General features: G+C 40.9%; 1 protein-coding gene across 1 annotated transcript in view; it reads left to right on the forward strand.

Moving 5' to 3' along the window:
* Positions 1-24,282, forward strand: part of MYRFL (myelin regulatory factor like) — a 127,279-nt gene that overhangs the window by 64,218 nt on the left and 38,779 nt on the right. The window contains exons 9-13 of the mRNA XM_023226565.1: positions 840-950; positions 2,599-2,689; positions 9,062-9,262; positions 15,370-15,478; positions 16,199-16,308. Coding sequence (XP_023082333.1) covers positions 840-950; positions 2,599-2,689; positions 9,062-9,262; positions 15,370-15,478; positions 16,199-16,308 — 622 coding nt within the window. The remainder of the gene's footprint in view (positions 1-839; positions 951-2,598; positions 2,690-9,061; positions 9,263-15,369; positions 15,479-16,198; positions 16,309-24,282) is intronic.

The raw sequence follows: 24,282 nt of genomic DNA on the forward strand, positions 1-24,282 counted from the left end.
ATGCTGATTGAATTAATTTCAAGATTGTATATCCATGCTGTACTTAGAAGTCATTTTTTCTTATTCTTTAAAGCCATGTTAATAGCTTGCGGAATGGATTCCAATATAGAAAGCATATATAGCTGGTAGTATGCAAAGCAACATGGCAGTCCAAGGTAGAGTCCTCTCTGTAGGATGACTTAGAGTGAGTGGGATTTGCTTTTTGACTGGTTTGGCTGGGATACAGTGGAGACATCTCAGGGTTTTGACCCTGAGTCAACCCCCTTTGGGCTGAGAAGAAGATGGTTTCATGGCTCGGACAGGCCAGAAGCCACTTGTACAAACACAGCACTAAATGTGTGTGGTGCATCTGGTTCTCCCTTGCCTGGGCAGGGTGCATGTGGCCTTCCTGTGGAGGAAGCTGCTTCCCACTGCTAGGCTAGGAGAGGCAAATACGTGAAGGGGCTGCAAAGGCATTCATGCGAGACCTAAACTGCTTCAGTCAAGAGGTGAATGCTGTCACAACAGTGGCAGCCGCACAAATGAAAGATTTGCTTGCCCCATTGTGGAGGTAAAAGGAACCATGCCGGGTATATGGAGCATATGGCCCTTCTGAGTTGGAAACTCCAGGCTTGAGCTTTTGCTGAGTGAGCATTTCTTACCCTTCAAGATATTCCATGGCCTTCCTGGCAGCTATGCCTGACCACGCTGTGGATAGCAGTTAATAATCGGTGACTAGAATAAACTGTTCTCCCAGTGTGGTAACTGGGAACCAAGGATAGTTGAGAGTCTGAAAGTGGATTAGATATAATCAGAGATTTGGTGTTCTCTTATAGTCTGTTGGTTTTTTACTGTTTTAGAATTGACCTACTGGCTGACCAGGTCACCAAAGTAACGCTGGGACGATTACACTTCAGTGAAACCACAGCAAATAATATGAGAAAAAAGGGAAAACCAAATCCAGACCAGAGGTACTGAGGTCACTGTATGCATGGCAGTGTGGCTGAGTACTTTATCTGTCCAGGAAGTGCCCTCCTGGGGCCCCTCTGTTCCTCCTGGTGCTACCAGTCAGCACACAGGGCCTCTAAGTCACTTTCCTCCCTTCTCTGACTCTCAGTTTATTAACATTTCTCCTTTACCCATGGACATCTTTCTTCTCCCACACCCATACCCTGCAATGCCCACCTTCCTGCCCTGCCCTATCTCTGCCTGGCTCGATTCCCTCCATGGTTTTCTAGAGTGACCACGTTTATGTCTCATTGCCACCCAAAGATTGAGGACTGACTGCATTTCTCAACCAGTGTGCCGGTCTCTAGTCCTGAAGTTCTGCTATGACCTTTTTGATTAAAAAAGAAAATAACTTGTTTTCATGATTTAAACCTGTGGTTTTCAAAGTGTGATTCCAGGACTAGCAGAGATGGACACTTGTTAAAAATGCGAGTTCTTGGGCCTTACTGAAGAATCAAAAACTCTGGGGATGGAGCTCAGCAATTTGTATTTTAACAAACCCTCCAGGTGACACTGATAATGCTCAAGTTTGAGAACTGCTGGTTTTAGAACATAGGTTTTGGAGTTGGATAGAATTGAATTTGACTATTTTACACTGGCATTTACTAGGTGAGTGACCTTGGGCATATAACTTAACCTCTCTGAGACTCATATTCCTGTCCTGTAAAATAGAGACAATAACAATATTTTACTCCAATAAAGTTGTTTTGGGGATCTAAACAGACTAATATAGCCTGGTACATGACACACTGAGCTCTTGATAGTAGCTAATACTAGTAATGATAACAGTTACTACTCTTACTGATTTACTGTAGATGCAGAGGGAAACTCTTGTTCTCTAGGAGAACAAGAGTGTTACAGAAGAAACTGGTGAAGATTTTTTGTGCAGTTCTTAGGGCAAAAGCTTCTTTGAAGAAGGTAGTTTTAATTTTGACTTTTAAGAAGTGGTCTAGTCTTAAAACTGTCTCATCAGTGGTACATGTGAAGAGGTAATTGAAATGACAGTGATGAAAATTACCTTGGAAGCAACTGAAAAGGAGGTCTTAGTCTTTGGCTAAAGTCAAGCCCTGAGGTTGTTGAAGGCATAGGATACATGGCCAAGAGCAGGCTGAACTGGGAAGCATCCAGTGTGGTGGGGCAGACCCTAGAAGTCAGCCTCCATTAAGGCCCAGGCCTTAATATGGCTTCTGTGGCTCTGAACAAAGGGACTTTTAAGGTGGCTTCCTGTTGTATTTGTGAGCCATGCTGTGCTGAGGGCCCAGGACTGCAGCGTGGAGAGGCCTGTGCTGAATCAGCACAGATAGGCTGACCCCAGACCCCTCCTGGGACATCTCCCCAGGGTGGCTTGCTTTCCTGCTCTTTTGGGGCCTGTAAAACAGCTCACAAATACCACCAACTGGGCAAAGAGCTGACCCAGAACGATAGCAAGGGAATCAACTACTTTCTTATTTCACTGCGGGACAACTTAGAACAGAAGGGAAAAGTCAGTCTTTAAATAGGCAAACTCTTCTCGATAAGTTCACTGTTGATCAACTGTTGGGTGGTATTTGATTGTACGAATTGTGTCTCCATTCCTGATGTGTTGGCATCGGTCTGCTGTCTCTGAATTAGATACTTCATGTTGGTGGTTGGACTGTATGCTGCTAACCAAGACCAGTTCTATCTGTTGTCTGCCCACATCTCCGAAAGGATCATTGTAAGGGTAAGTTCAGTTCTCTGACTTTTCTGGATCCCACATGCTTTCCTCCCATGTAGGCGGAATTTGAATTTTCAGTGGTGTGCTTGAATATACTATTTCGATGATAATGATAGTAATAGCAGAAACTATTATTTTAGTTTTCACACAGTGGTTCACAACCAGGGGCAGTTTTGTTCTCCAAAGGTCACTTGGCAATGTCTGGAGACATTTTTGGTTGTCACAGCTGGCATGTAGTGGGTAGTGACCAAGGATTCTGCTCGGTACCTTACAATGCACGGGACAACCTCCACAACAAAAAATTATACTTCCAAAATGTCAGTGGTGTTGAGGTTGAGAAACTCTGGTTTTTACTCTATGTTCTAGGCACTGAGCTAAACAATTTATATATGACATCATTTTACATTGTTATGCTTTCACATTGCATTATTTATACCCAGAGCAACTGAGGCTTAAGAGGCTAAGTAATCCATGATCTCACGATTTGTAAATAATGGAGCCTGGATCTCTCTGACCCTAAAGCCCACAGGGTGGGGAGAGTGGTAGGAAAGCATTCCAGGCCAAAAGTGATTGGTGGTACAGGGCATCTGGGCCGCTGTCTAGCACATAGGAGTGGCTGGCTCAGCACATTTTGCTGAATGAATGATTGGTCACAGCTCTGCAGGGGAGTCTTGGCAGCCACAAAACATAAAGCTGTTGGCAGCTGCAGCTGCAGCTGTGTGAGTTCAGGCTGGCCACCACTGAAAATACCAGAGGCATGAAGTAACAGGTAGCCACAGGCCTGGCAGCCCTGGGAGGGGCTGCGTTGTTATGCATCTTTGAAGTGGTACAGGGAGGTCATGCAAACTCCACTAGAGGACAGTGTTCACTGTGGGCCTGCCCACGTATGTGGCTTTAACCTGAGGCCCTGAGGAAGAGAAGAAGATCTGCCTGTTTGGGGAAATGGCATCTCTCCTTGCCCGTGTCCAACTGTTCTGAAACAAAGGGCCTCTGTAATTCCTTTTGTCAATTAAAATTAATAAGCCTCCTATTAGTGGAAATCCTTTAACTATGTCTCAACGTTGTAATGGAGATGAAGTAATGATAGAAATGAGTTAAAACACTTATGTGTTCAGCAATCCCAGGGTTAGGGAAGGACATGCACACCCCAGGCTGCATTTTTGTGGGGTCTGACGTAACCTGCAGCAAATGAGGATCCTCTGGGGCAGAGGCAGGTGGGGCCCTCTCCTTGCATCATAAGCTAATCACAGAGGTGGCTGTCCATCCCTCTGCAGGGGCCAGGGCCGTCTTTGACATCTTATTTGATGTAATCTGGAATTGCCTTGCTGTGCTAACACATCTGATTTAAAGTAAAGTCTGGAAACCTAGGTTGCATATTGTTTCTCTTAGGAAGGCATAGAGACAGATAATGCCATGCTTTTCAGAGTTAGCATAGATTAGATATCATGACAGTACTCTCTGGAGCTGTATAACACATGCTTGAGACAGATAGTCTGCTAGTTACCTGCATACTTGGAATAATTTACCTAGTGACAAAGTTTCTCCATTTGCTGTTGATAGCTCCTGCAAAGCTATATGCAGCTGCCGTGCAAGTCCACACAACAGCAACACGAGAGGGAGGGAGCTCCACTCTCTAGCATTCTGTTTACCAAAAACTCTCTGTTACTTGGCACCTCCTCAAATCCAAAGCACAATGATCATGAGATCATAATGATGACTTTGAAAAGTTGAAGGTTCCATAATTCATATTTGGTATGAATACCAAAAATATTAAATTTACTCAGCACAGTTTGGGTGTCATGCTATCCACTAAAGTTTTATTTTAAAAAATGATTGCATTCCAAATCTGATAGTTTTCTCCCAGACACAGTTTTGGTTAAAGAGAATACCCTATTCTACAAGTGTGCTGGATAACACCAAAGTTACCTTAACAGCAATGAGAAGAAAAGGATTACTAACATCAACCATTCATCCCCCCACTAGAAATATCTTATTGATAGTATTTCATTCAAACTGTAAAACACAGAAGTGAAAATGAATGCAGACTTTTTGGTTTATCTAATTGTTTAAGAAATGGCATTATTGTTTGAATTAGTGAGTTTTAGAAATGTCCACAGAATACACTTTCTGCCACCTGAGATTTTAGAGGGGCCTATACAGGTGCATACAAATGGGTCGGGCAAAGGGCAGACCAGCCAACATTCTACAAAAGAGCCAGATGTGGCCTCTTAGGCCATGGCCTGGTTCTGTTAGTTTGAGCTCCAGAATGAAGAATGGGAAGAAAAATTTGACAAAGACACTATAAGCCCTGACCACATTAAATGAAGAAATGAAAACTGCATTTAAGCAAATCCAGACTTGTTCTGTGGCCTAAGAACCACTCATCCTAATGGCAGAGATTGATATTTTGCTATTTGGTAAGGGTGATTGTATGAGGGTTAGATCTAGATGAGTTCCAGGCCTCCAGGAAGGATCCAGGAGACCAAGCTTGTCAGAATTCTGCTTGGAGAGAGAATGGTGGGCAGGACCCAGTAATTGTTCATCTGGGTTGCCAATCAAAACAGCTTTAGCAGTATATTATGGTTCTGTAGTATAAATTGACCAATTTAATGAAAATTAAGGCTTACTCCAAAGAACAGATTTATTTGCTGAGTCTTTGTTCCTGGGGGCATTCCCCAGAGGAGTTCCTTCAGATTCCCCTTGTTAATTACTGGGCTCTTCTCTCTCAGCCCCACTTTCCTTCTAAAATACTTAATTAAACCTGGTTTGGAGTGCAGTGTTGCAAGCAGGAGGGATGGTTACTTTTGTCTGCCTTTCAAAGACACTCTAGGGTTTCCTCATTTTGAAAACCAGTAAATTATTCCAGTTTCTTTTCCAGAAGAATAGAAATGGGCATGTCCCCAAGAATTCTTCCTCTACTGCTCTGCAAATCGCAGACGTGGGAAACCAAACCTAGGATTGGGGAAGATGATCTAATAATGCATATGTGCACACATGCACACACACACACACACAAACGCAGACATATATGCATTCCTCTTTTGGAGTTCAGATGAATTTTTATTTACTCAAAGAAAACAGTTCATGGAGTAATGCCTGTTTTGAACTCAACAGATCTTTCTGTCAACGACAGAAGGGTAACTTACGACCATGGCATAAAGAAGTAGTTCTCAAGCTTGTATTATGAATAAGAATCCCCAGAGAGCTTGTAAGAACACAGATACCTGTGTTTGTGATTCAGTAGGTCAGGGATGCCTGAGAATATGCATTTCTAACAGGCTTCCAGGAGATGCTGACATTGCTAGCCTGCAGCACCAGCAGAGTATTTCTAGGTCCTTTTCCTGTAACTCTTTCAAAAGGCGCAAAAATGGACTTCCTAAGAGCTGCCTTCCTGAGGTCAAACTCTTCTATTAGTTCTTTGGCTGCTGCTTTCGAATCCCAAACGATGATAAAACAAATTCCAGCTTTTCATTTCCAGCTCAGCATAGGCCTCAAATTGCAGCAGATGCTGTTTTCTATTCGAATAACCCGCAGGGGGCGCCATTTACATTGTATTTTTTAATGAAAGGCATCCCCCGGAATTGTGCAACTCTGCAGGTGCGTTGCTGAGGAGAGCAGATGAAGCGATTATAGGTTAAATAGCTGCTGCTGTGCCCAGGAGAGTGTGTCGAGAATAACTTTGAGGCATTTCATCCTCGTTTTTGCAAACTGTTCATGCACACATGCTTTCACTTAATCCCACAATAATCCTATGAGGTGGGTAAAGGAGACATGATTCTTTATTCATCAGAGGAGGACACAGTACAGAAGGATTAAGTGACTGCCTCAAGGTCACACAGCTAGTTTGTGTTATAACATAGACTAGGATGCTTGGGTCTCTTCCCTAAATAAGAGAATATGAGACAAACGATAAAAGTATTTTAGAAATTTTAATGAATTTGTTTTGGTGTTTGATATCCATCAGCCACTATCGGGTCACATGTGAATACAAACTCGTAATTCCAGAAAGAGGTAGTATACTGTGCTTGCTTTGACACATGAGGGTTGTGGATTCCAGAGAAGGGAAATAAGTTCACAGATCTTATGAGAACATTTCCCGTTACTGATGAGGAATTCTCCCTAGGGCTATATATTTAGAATGTTGTGAATCTGTGGCCCTTTCCAAAATAATGTGAACATATTTTAGGGATTTGAGTTTTCATCTAATGAAAGCTAAGTGAGAATATTGCAATTGTTCCAAAAAATTAAATCCACGTATATCTGCTGTTCCAGGATCAAGTTACCAACAAGATAATAACTATCCCAAAGCTCATTACAAAAAAATTCATCACTGTCTTATTTTGTTTCCTTGAAGTGGCGCATTATGTTCAAAATAGAGGAAAATACATCACCATCTTATATGGCATACCTTTGGATTTACTTGATTGGTTGCTATAAAAGGATTTGAGTCAAAGCCAATTTGCCATTCACAACCAAGGGGCTCTAGGAACCTTGCAGAAAAGCTCTTTGCTCAAGTAAATTTACACAAAATAATGTTCAAAGTTTTTACTTTATATTCTTCCCTCACTCCCCACTACCCCCTCCCACCCCATTACTTTACATTACATTGTTTCACTGCTTTTTTTTTTTTTTCTTTTTTATTTGAAACAGAGTCTCCCTCTGTCCCCTAGGCTGGAGTGCAGTGGCATGATCTCAGCTCACTGCAACCCCCGCCTCCCCAGTTAAAGTGATTCTCCTGACTCAGCCTCCCAAGTAGCTGGGTCTACAGGAACATGCCACCACACATTGCTAATTTTTGTATTTTTAATAGAGATGGGGCTTCACCATGTTGGCCAGGCTGGTCTTGAACCCCTGAACTCAAGTGATCCACACACCTCAGCCTCCCAAAGTGCTGGGATTACAGGTGTGAGCCACCACACACCTGGCCTCTTTCACTGTTTTTGTCTATCAAGTATCAATGGTTGAGTCTTCCAAGCAGCTCAGGGTTCAGACACTTGGGATTGAATTAGGAAACTGAAGACATCAAAAAGTTCTTTAAACCCAAACTAAGAAATAAACTTTGTGGTTTCTTTTAATTATTTTAAAAATTGTAAAAAATGCATATGGCAAAACACTCAAACAATACCAAGAGAATATATAGTGAAAGGTGAATCTCCCCCCTACCACTGTTTCTCCATCTCCCAGGCTCCATCCTTGAGGAAACCATTGTTATTGGTTTCCTGAGTAGTATTCAGAGAAAATCTATGCATATTCAGGTGCTGAGCTTGCAGTGTATCATATACCACCAGAAAGGTAAAAAGTCAAGTATTAGTACTGACTTTTCAGATAATCAGGATCGCAACTGTTTGTCTAAAATTGTGACAACCTGCCTCAATCATAAAAACACGTCATAATTTTAAAGACAATTTAATTTTGTTGTGAGGATTTTGAGGGATTTAGAGATGCCTACTTTAAAATATTTGGGAATAAATTCAGTGGCTACAGGGAAGCAGGGAGGAAGGAAGGCAGTGCAGTGGAACATTCTTTGACAAATAATTTTATTTAAGAGGAAAATCTGCAGAACTTTGTCTAGTCTAATGGTTTCACTTGGATTTTCTTTAAAGATTGCCAGGACTACTTCTAAGCAATGCCATGAAATAGGCAAATCATTATTTAATAATCAGAGGACTTGTAGTTGCAGCTCCAGAACTTACTAGCTTTGTGGCTTTGGGCAATTTATTTATCTTTTCAGAGTGTCAGTATCAATAAAATGAGGACAATAGTACGTATCTCATATAATTGCACTGTGAATTATCACACAACAAATGTAGCTGTTATTATTCTTCCTTAGTATCGTCTGTGCTTAGGGAATAGTTGATGTATATTAAATATATTTGTATTATCATTTGCTTGTCACTTGTGTATGAAATCGTAAATATAAAAGCATTCTGAAAGTATAATAGGGCTAGCTAAATGCAAGCTATTTTTATTTATCTGATTTAGTACACCTGTAATATTTTCTGATGTAATGTTCTGATTTTAAATCATGATGATGATGACTATTCCTGAAAAGATAGCCATTTTTAATTTTCTTCTTTATCATCCACCTAGTATAACTGATCACATTCTTAATTCCAGATAGATGCAATAGAGATTGGATGTTTCAAATGAGGGTGTACAGAGCTCCTGCTAGTGGGGAGGCAGAGTGGTTAGGGAAGCCTCCCTGGCTCTTCTGGGCCCCAGAGTTAAAGTCAGATATGTCAGAATGTCCCACTCAATACAGGATTCTCTTGTGAAGGACTTAGATAATATTCACTTTGCCTTTGCTCTGAACACTAACATGATCATCTATTCCTGCTACTGTAACTTTAATTGTAATATATTTATGTATTTTTCCAGGCCTCTAACCCTGGGCAATTTGAAAATGACAGTGATGCATTGTGGCAGCGAGGACAAGTTCCAGAATCTGTTGTCTGTCACAGTCGAGTGGGAATCAACACAGATGCGCCGGACGAAGCCCTGGTTGTCTATGGCAACATGAAAGTGATGGGGACCATCATGCATCCCTCTGACAGCCGGGCAAAGCAGAATATCCAGGAGGTGAGCACAGAGTCAGGCCCGGGGCCCCTCCTCTGACACCCCAGTCAGGTGTGCTGGGTGCTCCTGGCCTCTGACATACCTTGTACCACGCATCTTTACATGTCACCCACTGGTGTGAGATGAACACAATGCTTAAAAATGATGACTGAGCTGCTGGGCATCTCTGCTGAAATTGTAAAGCAGTTCCTCCCTGAGAGAATGAATTTACCTGACAGGAGCAGTGGGCAAGGACAGCATGTCATTGGCTTCACAGGCAGCAATTCTCAGTTATTTTCCACAGGCCATTGACCTTCCTCCCACACTTTGTCAGCTTCCAGAGTTTGCCTTTCCATCTCTCCACTCATCTTCCAAGCACTGTCTCAGTCCAGTTGTTCCTATTTCTCTTGGATGTCTCCAGCCTCTTCCTTCTAGAGTCCCTGTCACCAACCCTACTGGCCATTATCTTCCCCAGTTCCTTTCTCTAGGAACTCTTGAGAAGCTCCTCCTCCTCATCCCTTACTTGGTCAATTCATCACCAAGAGTTCCGGGTGAAGACCTTTTCCCTCTGTGGAGAGGTAGTTACCCAGAGGTAACCGGAAGTCAGGCCTAGACATCAGGAGATGGCTTCTCCGCTTTGGGCTCTCCCCAGCTATGTGACCTTGGATAAAATGCTTAATCTCCCTGTACTCAGTGTCTTCAGCTGTAAGATGAAAATGATGCCTGCCTGCCTGACACCCTTGGCTCTTTTTTATTTTTTAGCCAGTTGAACTGAATCATCTTGGAAAGCTACAACTGCTATGTAGACCATAAGGATAAGGATTAAGGTTCCAATCCGTTAGCCAGCTACTAACAAAGGTTCCAATCCGTTAGCCAGCTACTAACACCTCATTCCAACTTTTCTGCCATTTAATTATTTCCCATTCATTGCTTCTACCACTTCCCCATCATCTCACTCATACTACTTTCTCTTGACAGCATTTGCGAAACTGTGTTTTAAAAGTTCCTTTTCTCTCCTTTCCTTATTCCTTTTTAGCTAGTAGAAGTCCTAATCTGTTCACCATTAGCCCCTCTTCCAGACTGCATTCCTTTCTCAGTGCAAATCTGCACTGGTTTTCCTAAACCAGCCAAGGAATGTCCTCCTTTGCTTAGAGGATTCCAAAGAATGGTTTTAATTGTAGACTTTTATACTGATTGTGTAGCTGCGGTTCATATTAGAAGAGCTGTGACCTACTAGCCAGATGGTCAGGGCTAGAGAGTTCTTACATACATTTCCAGATATCGGTCCTAGATATTGCACCTTTGAACTTTAGAGAGAGATCATCTGTCTGCATTTCAGGTCACACCAACTCAAATTTATCCTTGCAATTGGCTATACAATTCACTACCAAGTCTTATTAAAATGTAAATTGAATATAACAAGTGAGAAAAGTCCTGTACAACCCTTCCTGCTACCACCAGGCTTAACACAGAACTTCGTTTACCAAAAGTCTTCAAATACTGCTTCTTAGTTTGAAGAAAATATATTGTCTTAAAATAACAAGCTTCCGGAGAACTTCTCACATCCCTTCTAAAAAGCCTTCTCCATATAAATAAAATGTCACTTCAATCCAGGCTCTTAAGTGTGAAATTTCTGTATCCCCTTCCTGCTCATGGCAGCATGGTAGAATAAAGAAAATTCTGGTCCCTGTTTAGAAGACTAAGAGTTTAGTCCTGACTCTGGCAACCACCAGCCCAGGAACTTTGGCCCAGAGGCAATCTGTGGCTCTGTTTTGTTGTCCATGAACAGGAAATGCTCATGTTCATTTTACCTAGGTTAAGAGATTTTTATAAACTCATACATGTAAGGTATTTTTTAGCTAGACAAGTCAAAGCAAATAGAAATTATTTTCTATTTATACAAAATAAAAATTACATGTGATTTATTTATTAAATGATTTCATATTAATAGATTTATTTTAATAGATCTATGCACATTTTTGAGATATATATTCTTAGAAATCTTGTCTGTCCCAATTCACTATTTATCACAGAGATGAGGGAGGTGATTGATGGTAATGTTGGTGATGCTGATGACAGATGTGTGAATTTCATCTTCACCTCTTCCTGACTTAGTTGTTGCAACAAAGAGAGCCTTTCTTTCAAATACTCTGGGGATCTGACACTTGGTCAATTTGATGGCATGCATAGGACTGGAAGCAATTTCTTATTCTGTAGTGGTGCATTCTAACCACAGCTGGCTTCTGAATGGATGAGCTGCTACAAAATGTAGTGGTCAAATATGTTGCCTGATACTACAATTGGGGAAAATGGATATAGGCTGCTGCTTTGCCCTATGTGTTTCCTCACTCAGGAAACACAGATTGCTTTGTGGATATTAAGCACATGATTATCTACAAAGTCCTGGTTGGGGAGATCTCTGATGCTCACAGGACACAGATCCAAGACATAGAGAAGATGACGCAGATATGACTGAAACCTCTGCAACTGAGGTCCTGGGCAGAGCAGCAGCTTAACTTGCCCAGCCAATGGCATCGTGTCTACAGATGTGACTGCAGACTGTGGAAGGACATGCAGCTCTGACAGTAGAAACTGAGCAAAACTAGGGGTGAAAGGACATGCTGAACACTAAAGGCACGCGAAGAACCTCAATGTCAATGCCCAAAAACATGAGGAAGTTGAGAGTTGAATGCATCAGTCAAATTCTGTCGTGAAGGCTGAAAAAAGGTAGCAAGATATTTAAAAATTTAAGCCAGAAAAGGAATTCATTAAGATGAAATGCTCAAAGGCTGTTTTGATTTTCTCCTAACCACAACACCCGTGTGCTAGTGGAAGACAAAAGTAGACATGAAAAAAGCTCAAGAAAGTCAAACATACGAAGTCTCCCTCAGAACCAGGAGCCAAATGCAGAAGTTCCTCTGCTCAGGGTGAGCAGGTGTCATTTAAGCTGCTCCTAGTTCAGACTGCAGCTGGGCTGTGGGCCATCACCCCATGACAGATAGCCTTCCCTGAACAAACTGAGTCCCATGGACTGGAAGGTGTTCTCTGTGATACAATTCTTGAACTAATGATATATTATAGAAACCTTGGGTGTGAGGCAGCATGATGCTGATGGCTATTTGCATTCATGGTCAAAACTTTCCAAAACTTCTGTGGGCAAGGTCAAAGCAGACGCCCAAATTCAGTTTTCAGTTTCTTACTCAACAGGCATTGAAGAGCAAGGCACAGCAGTAAGTGCTGGCCTGGGTAGGGTTCCTGGGGAGGATTCAAAGAAGGCACACCCTTTGCCTCAAGTGTTTTCCCTAGGCCAACTGTACACAGAGGGATCATGCAATATAGGCTGCTGTTTATATTTGGCTTTGGGAAATCTACAAGTCCAGAAATTAGAAGAGCATTTTGTTTGAGGAACATTGTCATATAAAATGTTTAGGTCTCCAAGTAACCCTCAAAGTTTTTCTTGGTTGAAAATCTGTCTAGAGGATGGTAGTAGTACCAGAGAACCTAACGCTGTGTCTAGCAATGTGTCTTAGGGAAAATGCATTCAAGGATCCAGTTTAGAAACCAGGGACCATTTCCCTCTCTGTAGCCTGGACAGCCTGCATGAGGGCACTTTCTCCTCTGCTTTTCATGTGCAGCAAAGGAACCAACACTGCCTCTGCTTCCTTCTTTACTGGGGGCCCTGCAGGTGGAGCAGGAACAAAGGGGAAAATAGAAAGTGGGCATAGGACTCCCAGGGGCCTATGGCTGAAGAACTGGGTAGGGCCTAGGTAGTACAAGGCCGGTCCAAGCTGACTCCTGATTGACCCTGTCTCTTCAATTCTCTTCATGTCAGGGATTGTCTTGCCACTTTAATACTTTCATTCTTTTATTCCTTTTTTTTCTATCAAAAATTTTAGGTGCCTATTACATGTCAGACACTTTGCTCGGTACTGTGCAGGTCCTGAGATAAATAAGACTCAGGAATGAAACTTTTACTAAAATTTAAGCTCCAAATAAGAAACACTCATTGAATCTCCAGTGCTTAGGAGAGCATCTGGCGCATAGTATCTGCTCAACAAATATTTGTTGACTGAGTGAAGGTGCTCACAGTGATAGATACATGCACAGGGCTGTATGGGATTGGGACTGTTCATTCCAAGTATGACCTGCAATGCCCCCTGCTCTGGCCTTAACCATTCCAGTCCAGTAATGCCAAATTCTGCCTTGGTTGTGCAGATGTCAGTCAGGGTATTTGCTGTCTCCGGCCTTAGTTCATGGTGTTCCCTCTGGCTAGCATTCCTGTCTTGGTCTCATCCTTCCCCCTCCCTTCCTACCTTACATCTTTCCCTAACGCTTAAGGTTATTAATGTATTTAACAATTATTAGTTGAGCACCTACAACATGCAAGGAATTGTACTAGAAACTGGTGATGTGGTGATGAACCATGATCTTAAATATGTCCTCACCCTCATGGGGTATATGTGATGTAGGAGGAGACAAAGAATGAGGTTGACACAATTAGTTGTCTTGTAATTTTGACTCCGGCTATGAAGGAGAACTGGTGCTATGAGCACATAAAGCAGAGGAACTTTGCCTGGACTTGGAGGTCAAGAGATCCTTCTCTGAGGAACAATGCTTACATTGGTGAAGAAGAAGGTAGGGAAATGGGAAGGAAGAGTTTTGAGTCTGGGAAAACAGTATGAACAAAGGCTGGGAAGTGAAAGGAGCAGAGTTTGTCTGAGGAACTGGAATAAGCCAAGATATCGGTTGGGCTTCATCATCTCTAGGGAGCCTTCCTTTACACTTCCCCGAGAAGATTTTCAACACCTCCTCAGAGCTGTAACGATTCTCTGTGCATAATTCCATCATTGTACTGTTTCTCACATTGTAATATAATCACATATGATTATGTATGTATATATCAGGTGGGTCTTCCTGTCTAGACCACAAACTTTTAAAAGGCATTTTTTTTTTAACTTTTATTTTAAGTTCAGGGGTACAAGTGCAGGTTTGTTACATAGGTAAACTTGTGTCATGGGGGTCTGTTGTACAGATTGTTTCATCACCCAGGTATTAAGCCTAGTATCCATCAGTTGTTTTTCCTGATCCTCTCCCTCCTCCCGTCCTCCACCCTCCACCTTCAAAAGGCTCCAGTGTGTGTTGCGCCCCTCTGTGTGTCCAGGTGTTCTCATCATTTAGCTCTCAGTTATAAGTGAGAACATGCAGTATTTGGTGTTCTGTTCCTGGGTTGGTTTGCTAGGGATAATGGCCTCCAGCTCAAGGCAATTACTTTTTAAGTCCCAGCACTTAGTAGTGCATGATATGTTGAAGGCGATTGGTAAACATTTGTCGAATAAAACAAAGAATGAATACTCTGGAATAACTTCCTAAAGTAAAGCTAATCCGTTTAGCCAATTAAGCACCAAGTCACCATCTTTCACAACCAGCCCAACTAGTGAAGGGCCTGAGAATCCTAAACGATGGTGGAAGGGCTCTGCTGCCACCCTAGAGAGTGTGTCAAGGGAGGAGCTGAGGCCCATGACAGTGGTTTTCTTAAAACAACAACAACAAAAAGCGTTTTTGGTTCCTCTATCACATGGATGAATGCCCAGGCAGTTTATTTTTAATTGCCAAGACACCACAGGTTTCACAATTCTATTATGTTCCAAAAGAAAATTTAGGGTACCCACAAAAGGCTGCCAACTTTTTACTTGTCAGATAAAGACATTAAAAAAAACAGATTCTGCTATTACTATCAATTCATTTACAAAATCTCTCAATTTAAAGAGGAATCCTTTGGATCAAACACATTTAGCTTTAGGGAAAGTTCACTGTACTGTCTTGATTGTTATCATTTTGCTGGGACCCCGTAGTGACAGTTGGGACAGCCTTTAACGATGTGAGAGCAGTGATTGCAGGTAGAGGATGCCCTGCTGGCTGGGTGGTGTGGGGGAGGGGTGTTCAGGGGAAGGTGGGTGGCTGGGTCCTGAAGGGTCAGCAGTTGGGTAATCCTGGCTTGCAATCCACTTGAAGAAATTATCTCCAGCAAAATGTCCAAAAGCAATTCAGTAATGTCTCTGGGTCACTCTGGGCATTAATTTGAATAGCAAATATCTATGTGAGTAAAATCTACTCTTCTTTAATTAAATTAGGTTGACACAAATGAACAGCTGAAAAGAATAGCCCAAATGAGAATTGTTGAATATGACTACAAACCTGAATTTGCATCTGCAATGGGAATAAACACTGCCCATCAAACAGGTACACACACAAATTCCCCTTTTAATTTTGTATTGCCAACTATTAAAATTTTAATTTCCTCTTTATTTTGAGGTTATGTGCTATGGCATTTGACAACACTATGTTGATCTAACTTGTTCTCTGGGAAACTCATAGCCACTAGAACAGGAAAGCTTAAAGAATTTCTGTGTCATTTTTATTCAACACCCCAACTCCTCCACTCCAAGGTACTGGTGGAGTAGGTTGACGATATAGTTTCTTTGCACTGAAGTCCCCTTGCTCATGGGCTGAGGGTTCAGGGACAGATGGCTGCTCAACCTATGTGAGGAACAGCATTTGGCAGTCAGGAGATTGAGGGAGAAGGTGGCAGGGTAAGCAGATGTAGATAAGAGAAGGGGTAAGCAAAGTGATGTTTATACTCCAATCCTAAAGAAGGAATGAGTATTTTAGGGGCAAAGGCTTCCTATAGGAAAAGAAAGGAAATGAAGCTAACACCCCACCTTTACTTCTATGGATAGGAATTTTAAGGCACTTACCTCCCCCTTTCCGATATTTGGCCCAGAGTCTCAAAAAACAAACAAAACCACTCCCACTTTTAATCCTATAGTGGTTCTTGGCTCAAAATTCCTCCTTTGCTGAAAATTCATTATAGATGAAAGCAAAAGCTTAGTGAGTTACTGAGGATTTTCTCCAGAAAAGTCTTTCTTTGAAGATTAATCCTGTGGAGTGTTTTGTATATAGGAATGATTGCCCAGGAGGTGCAAGAAATCCTGCCCAGAGCAGTAAGAGAGGTTGGTGATGTCACCTGCGAAAACGGAGAGACCTTGGAGAACTTCCTCATGGTGGATAAGGTAATCATTGAAAAGATATCAGCTGCTATAAGCTATCAGTCTAGGGATAAACCCCCTTCTGTGATAGAACAATGGGCTGAAACATCCAACCAGGAAGTGGGACATTAAAATAATTCTTCACTGAGTTGTGGAGTGAGTAGGTATCAACAGTCTTATAATCGATATTCAATTTGATCATAAGCACCAAAAAGAAGTTCCATATGACAAAAAGAAAAATGCATATGCAATAGTAACAATTCCAGTTCAGCAGGTCTTATTATTGGAGAAAAACTGGCACTAGGAAAGTCCACTTAGCATGAATGCATTTGAAACAAGGGCCAAACATCACGATAAATTCTGACAAAAAGTTTTAATTAGACTTCATCTTTTAAAATGGTAATAAACTTATGAAAAATGCATCATATTTTATGTAATGCAACTTAAATTATAATTACGCAATGTGTTTCTTCTTAGAATGACTAAAGATTAAGTGAAGTGTTGAATTTTTGGGGCGTAGTTTTTTTTTAATAAAACTGTTTGACTTTTACAGTATAATCATAAAGTGGGCCATTTTTACAAAGATATTCATGGGCCTGATCATTTTTTCCCAAGGGCCTCTCTTAATTCTTTGATATTCAAATCATTCTCTTTTGAAGGAATGCCATCATGCCTGTAGATTAGCTCCCCTTCATTTGGTAATGGGTCTAAATCTGCCAGTTCCTTGCTTGTGGATGCTGTGTGTGTGATTTGAGGAGTTCCCTAATACCACGTCTATTGATTCTATGAAATCCTGAATTTTTGCAAGGTTTGCAAATGCACTCTGATGCTGGTTTGTTTTATACTGCATTATTACATTTGATGCTGAGAGGAAAGACCAATTGATGTAAGGGTTTTGTAGTCATGGGGAGAGATGCTTGAGTGGAGACTAATTTATAATTTGTCAGTTAATGGAGGTAATGCTCCCTGAACTTCAAAGTGCACATACATCACTGGGAATCTTATTAAAATGTAGATTCTGATTCTGCAAGAATGGGGTGAGGCCAGAGATCCTGCAGTTCCAACCAGCCTCCAGGTGATGCCAATCTTGCCAACCTTGCTGGTCAGAAGCCACATTTGGAGCAGCAAAGCAGAGGATGCCTTTTCATGTTAGGCACCACCACCATCTTCCACTTACCCAGCCCCTGTACCACAAACACTTAGATGACATGGTCTGGGAGGCCTGCTCAGCCTAGGGCTGCAAGAGCAGAGTGGCAGAAGTTGACTTACTGCCTCCTGTGTCCCAAGAACATATCTTTGCTAGAAGCGATTCTTCAGTCTCTCTCCCACACTTAGGCTATCATTTCACTTGAGAGGTATGTCGTGAAACATTTATTTATATATTTATTTCCCAGGTTTTTTTTATTGTGGTAAAATACACAAAATATAACATGTATTATCTTAACCATATTTAAGTATACAGGTCATTGATGTTTGATACGTTCATCATGTTGTACAACCATCACCACCATCCATCTCCAGAACTCTTTTTCATTTTGTAAAACAAAAACTCTGTACCTGTAAAACAATAACTCCCCGTTATTCACTTTTCCTAGCCCCTGGCAACCACAATTCTATTGTTTGTTTCTATGATTCTGACTACACATAAGCAGAATCATAGAGAATTTCTTTCTTTTTTGTGGTTGGCTTATTTCACTCAACTTAATGTCCTCGAGGTTCATCTATGTTGCAGAGTGTATCAAAATTTTCTTTCTTTTTAAGACTGAGTAATTTACACCTTTATTCACATTTTGCGTATCCATTCATACATTGATGAACTCTTGGATTGCTTCCATGTTTTAGGTATTGTGAATAATGCTGCTATGATTGTGAGTATTCAGATGTCTCTTCAAGATTCTGTTTTCAGTTTGGGGGGAATATTTACTCAGAAATGGAACTGCTGGATCATATGGCAATTCTATTTTTAATTTTTTGAGGAACCACCATACTGTTTCCCACATGACAATATCATTTTACATTCCCATGAACAGTTCCCAAAGATTCCAATTTGTCCAAGTCCTCACCAATGCTTGTAATTTTCTTTTTTTTTCTTTTTTCAAACAGTTGCCATCCAAATGGGTGTGTGTGATATCTCATTCTAGTTTTGATTTACATTTCCCTAATGATGAGTGATACTGAGCATCTTTTCATGTGCTTATTGTTCATGTGTATATCGTCTTTCGGAAAATGTCTATTCAAGTCCTTTGCCCATTTTTGAATTGGGTTGTTTACTGTTGTTAGGTTTTAGGAATTCTCTATATATTCTGGACATTAATCCCTTATGAGATATATAATTTGCAAATATTTTCTCCCATTCTGTGGGTTGTCTTTTCACTTTCTTGACAGTGTCTTTATGTACGAAAGTTTTAAATTTTAATGATATCCAGTTTACCTATTTTCCCTTTTGTTGCCTGTGCCAATGGTGTTCTATCCAGGAAATCGTTGCCAAATCCAATATTGTAAAGATTGTACCTTTTGTTTTCTTTTAAGAGTTTTATAATTTTAGGTTTTACATTCATGTTTTTTTAATCTATTTTGAGTTAATATTTTTTAGGTAAGAGTCCAGCTTCATCCTTTTGTATATGGATATCCAGTTTTCCCAGCACCATTTGTTGAAAAGACGGTCCTTTTCATATTGAATGGTCTTGGCATCCTTGTCAAAAATCATTTAACCATATATGTGAGAGTTTATTTCTGTGCTGTTTATTATATTCCATTGGTCTGTATGTCTGTCTTTATGCCAGTACCACACTGTTCTGATTACTCTAACTCTGTAGTAAGTTTTGAAATCAGGAAGTGTGAGTCATATGGCTTTGTTCTTATTTTTGGGGATTTCCTTATTTTCAGGCTCTCTTAAGATCCCATGTGAATTTTAGAATGGGTCTTTCTATTTCTGCAAAAGACAATTTTGGGATTTTGATAGGGATTGCATTGAATTTGTAGATCACTTTGAGTAGTGTTGACATTGTAACAACATTAAGTCTTCTAATCCCTGAACATGGGTTGTATTTCTATTTATTTATGCTTTCTTTAATTTCTTTCAGCAATGTTTTGTAGTTTTTATTGTACAAATCTTTTACCATGTTGGTTAGTCAATTCACAAGAGTCTTATTCTTTTTGATGTGATTATAAATGGAATTTTTTCCTAGTTTTCTTTTCAGATTGCTCATTGTTATTATATAGAAATGCAGCTAATTTTTGTGTGTTGATTTTGTATCCTGCTACTTTGCTGAGAAATTTACTTTTAATAATAAAATACTGAAGTCTTCCAATAAATTACTTAAAATATAAAATAGGGCCCATTTTATTATTTTTAGGGCCTATTTAGAGGTCCTTTTTAGGAAGTAAATTATTAGAAAACCTAAGTATTTTATTATTAAAATAAAATTAACGCTTGTTTTCATAAGCTTTCTGTCATGAAAGGAAAGGAGTATAAGCACAGCTATTAGTCCCAGGGTACCGCCTTGGGATCATGTCACCAGGCTGCCAAGGTGGGGGCTTATGGAGTTACCCTCTGGAAGCAGCTATATAACTTCTGGATGTGGTCCTCCACTAGAACACTCAAAAAGAAGTGATCCTGAGTGGCAATGTGTAGGTAATGTCTTCCTGTGGCAGCCAAATAATTAGTTCTCTCCTTTGTTTCCAGTATTTTCCTATTCCCTAGTTGAGTTGATTGGGAATAGTTGAGACAGAATTTTCTCTTTCTATCAGGAGTTCCAAGGTCATCCTCCTTCTTCTAGGAGAGGCTACAACCTATGCTCATTCCTAGGAAGGCAAATTCAGAGGTCTGGGGAGGTAGGGGGTAGCATTCCTGTTCCAGGAAGTCAGGCTCATTCATATGTCACCTGAGGAGAAAACCAAGGCAGCACTCAGTTTATAAATTGGTAAAACTCACAGGAGTCCAGGATGGAAATGTTGTGATTCTTTTAAAAACAGGACCCTGGAGCGATGCAATCTGTGGAAACGTCACTAAGGCCACGCTCACTTACAGAATCTGTAACACCACAAGCAAGTGAACATCTCCCCACTCTGATGATGCAGGAGAAGCCCCGCAGTGTGCTTTGCCTCACTTCTGAGGATAGACTTTGCTAGTTTAACACTCAACACGGTGGGCTATCCCTCCCTACCTTATAAAAGCCTCACAGAACATCTCCTTTCTCTTTCTTATTAAGAATACAGGTAAAGTGGCTCCTCTTGTCCCATGTTCTTTGTTAATTGTAAAACAAGCAGGATGTACAGTGAGCCTCTTGCTTTCCTGGACTTCTACCTATTCATGTGGGCAGTGTGGCTTTGGTTGCCACCTCCAGGGCTGCTTGTTTTAAGGAATTTTGCCAGGACGTCCTGGGCTTCATGTGCTGTAATAAGTGCAGGAGGTCAGATAAAGGTGCAGCCTCTCCATTCTTCACTCCATTTCTGTCCCACCACCTGATCCTTTTTTGTAAAGAAATTTTCATTGAAGTTCAAATGCAAGTTAGAAACACTTATGAAAATGTTGAAATATTGCTCCCCATGATTGCTATGTCACTTCTGCAGGTACCTCACAACTTGATGCCAAAACAGGAAAAAGAATGGCTGGATCTTTATAGACTGTCTATGCAAGCAACCAAAGTGGGTGATCTTTGTCAAAGTTGGTACAAGCAGCTTTTCTTTCTCCCTTCTCAGGAGAGATGACCTTACAAGATAAACTACTTATCTGGGGTAATTTGCCTGTTCTCATAAATTCCCCATAGTGTCCCTGTGCTCCAGTGAAGGCCCAGTGGCAGGAGGTGGAGTGAGAGGGATTGGGAGTGACACTCAAAGCAAGGGGACCTGTAGGCTGTAGACACCGACCTAACCCTGCGTTAGACCGGTGGCAGCTTGGCCTTTTTTGCTTGTTCATCTATCTCATTATTTGGCAACTTTATTTGTTTCTGTGATTCTTTAGGGGCAGGTGATCACATTTTTTGAGCATTATTATTAGATGTGCTTGGTGTAAGAGAAACATACCCAGTAAATATAAGTACTGCCTTAAAGTCATTCACAACTGAACCTGTTTAAAGGTGAGATGTGTCTTGTGAATAATTATTCCTCGGACAATTCATGTTTTTTTTAAATTTAAGATTGCATGCTGTGACTACCCTACTGTGGCTTAGTATGTAGGTACTTTTCACTCATTGATTCTATTTTTTTTTAATCATAATGTACCAGGAATTGTCTATTTGAATGATGCAATGATAAGTAACCCTTAGTTCCTGTCTGCAAGTAGCTTATTGTCTAAGAGGGGGATGATAAGGCAGGTACACAAGTAATAAAGCTCTAAGTTATAATGTGAGAAATACTATGGGATGCATAAATAAAGCACTACCTCAGTTCAGAGGAAGGAGAGAAGAAAGCTGGAGATGGGGCAGAGGTTCACAGATGGAAAAGAAGGGGGAAGCCTTGAGAAGCAAGCAAAGGAAGACACGATGGACCTTGGGGACTGAAAGTGTGGCCAAAGGAGGATGGACGGCCTCTCAAACCTTTCTTTTTCTTGTCCATGATATGCAGTTAAACACTCAGTCCTATTTTTCTTCCTTTGGCAATATCTTTGTATATGAGTTATCTTCTTTATTCTCTTTATTCTTTCCATTTTTCTCCCACACTATTATAATGATCTCCTAACTGACCTGCTAGCCACCAGTAGAATTATATTCCTTAAAAACAAAGCAAAACAAATCTCTGATCATACAATCTCCCTTTCCCACTGGCCCTTTATTGGCTACAGACTGTTATAACCCCTGGATGGAGTTATAATCTGGATGGAGTCTTCTCTTTCTAACTTGTTTCCTAATGCTCCCATAACCCCTTAATCCCATGATGCCTTCAGTGCAGCCAGACTAAATGACCTTCTCACCTTTTCTCAAATAAGCTGGGCCCTTTCAGAATATGATGTGTTTGTGTCCCTACCTTGGAAGGCTTTGCTACTGCTCAACACTTTGCACTGAAAACTCCTACATATTCCTTCAAACCCTGGCATTTCCCTGTACTGCCTAGCTTTCAACTCTCTCTAGTAACTTCCACTGCTCCCCTTTCCCGGACACAGGTACCTTTTGTTTGCCAGCCCCCGCCCTCTCTGTTCCTCAAACCTGCCAAGTATGTTTCTGCCTCAGATCTGTTCTTTTGAGTGGTTCTCAGCCCTAAAGACTCTTCAGATGATCTCATCATTTGGACCTTAATGCCGAGGCCTTCCTTAACCACCCCATCTAAAATAGTCCCTGCATCACTTGGTTTCGTTTTGTTTCTAAGAGTCAGGGCCACTGTGAGAAAGTGTAGTGCCTTTGCTCTAATTTAAAAAGGTGCCTCCTCTGGCTGCTGCCGACCCTATCCATCCCGTTGGTTGGTTGGGCCTCTGTGCTGTAAACAAACTGTAAACTTGTTCAGGGTAGCCTGGAGGGTATTTGCCCCTAACTGAAATCATCTTGTTTATTCACAAACTTTTTTTTTTGCCAATCTCTCCTATTAGTTGTATGAGAGCAGAAATTTATGCTTTTTAAAACTATCCAACACTTTACTGTGGCTTTTACCCCAGAACTTCAAGTGCTGTAGGAATTCAACAAATACTGGTAACATGAATGAATGAATTCTGTGATGCCGTGGTTGATCCTGTTTCTGTAGTGCCTTAGGCCTCTGCATATACATCTTCTAGAGTATTTATCACATTGTATTGCCATTCTCATTCCATTATCTTTCTCCTTCACTAGACTGTGAGACTCCTGAAGTCGGAGAATCTGCCTCATCAATGCTATATTGATTAGCATAGTATCTGATACATTGTGGATACCCCTGATAAAAATTCGTATATATTAATGCCTGAGTTTTTAAATCTCCATGAAAGGAAGAGAAGTGATTTTATTAACTTAAGGAAATCTGAAGGAGAAGTGATTTTCTGAGGAAAAGATAAGGTCAATTTTGGCTTTGAGATGTCAACTGGACATACAGATGAAAAAAAAAAATAGTCCAGAAGGAGACCGTGAGTGTAGAACTTGGGAGGGCAGTTAGGGTAGAGAGGAAGCTGCAGTCATGGATGAAGATACTAAATAAGAAGGGAAAGCTTATGGGTATGGGTCACAGGTTGCAAGCCTGTGGCCAAGTCTGGGTTGCAGACATTTTTCCCCCACAGTGTTTTAAAACATTTCAGATTTGTTCACTACATTTAAAAATTAGGAGATCTTCATAAAAATATCAGATTTATGGCTTCTTTGAAATATCAGAAGGGCTGGGCACTTGGCCTAGGAAGTGGCTCCTCCAGTGAGGCTTCATGTGCCCTCACATCACTGCTACCTGTTACCTTCTTGGCCCTATGGGCTTTCGAGTTTATATGGAATGAGAAACAGAAAGAACCAAAGAACCAAGCAACACCTTGAGGAACACACCCAGTTAGGGCCTGTAAAGGAAGAAGAGAACCTGTGAGGGCTGAGAGGATTGGATGAAAGTAGGAGGAGAACATGGGGCAAGCACATTGTCAAGTGAATGAATAGGATCAATAAGGAAATGGGGAGGAGAGAGATGAGATGTGAGGCACTCTCTGGAACAAATACAAGGAGTGGGGTGCAGGATACACACAGACTTAATTTTATAAAATACTGCCTACTGTTGCTCAGTTCTCATTAACAACAGCAATGCATGAGGCTTACTGTTTCTCTGTATCCTCAACACCTGACATTATCAGACTTTCTAAAATTTGCAATTCTGATTGAGTTAAAGGGGCATCATATTGTTTTAATTTACCTTTCTCTGATTAGTAATAAAGTTTTGCATCTCTTTCTTATGTTAGCTATTAGGTTTTTCCTTCCGTGAATGGTTTGACTCAGTGTTTTATCGGGTTAACTTGTCTTTTTCGGGACGAGAATATAACTTTTCACTTGACTCTATTATTTTATTTTTTCCTGGTACTTTCAAAAATAAAATTAATATACCAAGTCTATAGTAACAGCTTAAGCG

Source organism: Piliocolobus tephrosceles, chromosome 10, assembly GCF_002776525.5.
Source record: "Piliocolobus tephrosceles isolate RC106 chromosome 10, ASM277652v3, whole genome shotgun sequence".
In the NCBI taxonomy this organism is placed as follows: Eukaryota; Metazoa; Chordata; class Mammalia; order Primates; family Cercopithecidae; genus Piliocolobus; species Piliocolobus tephrosceles.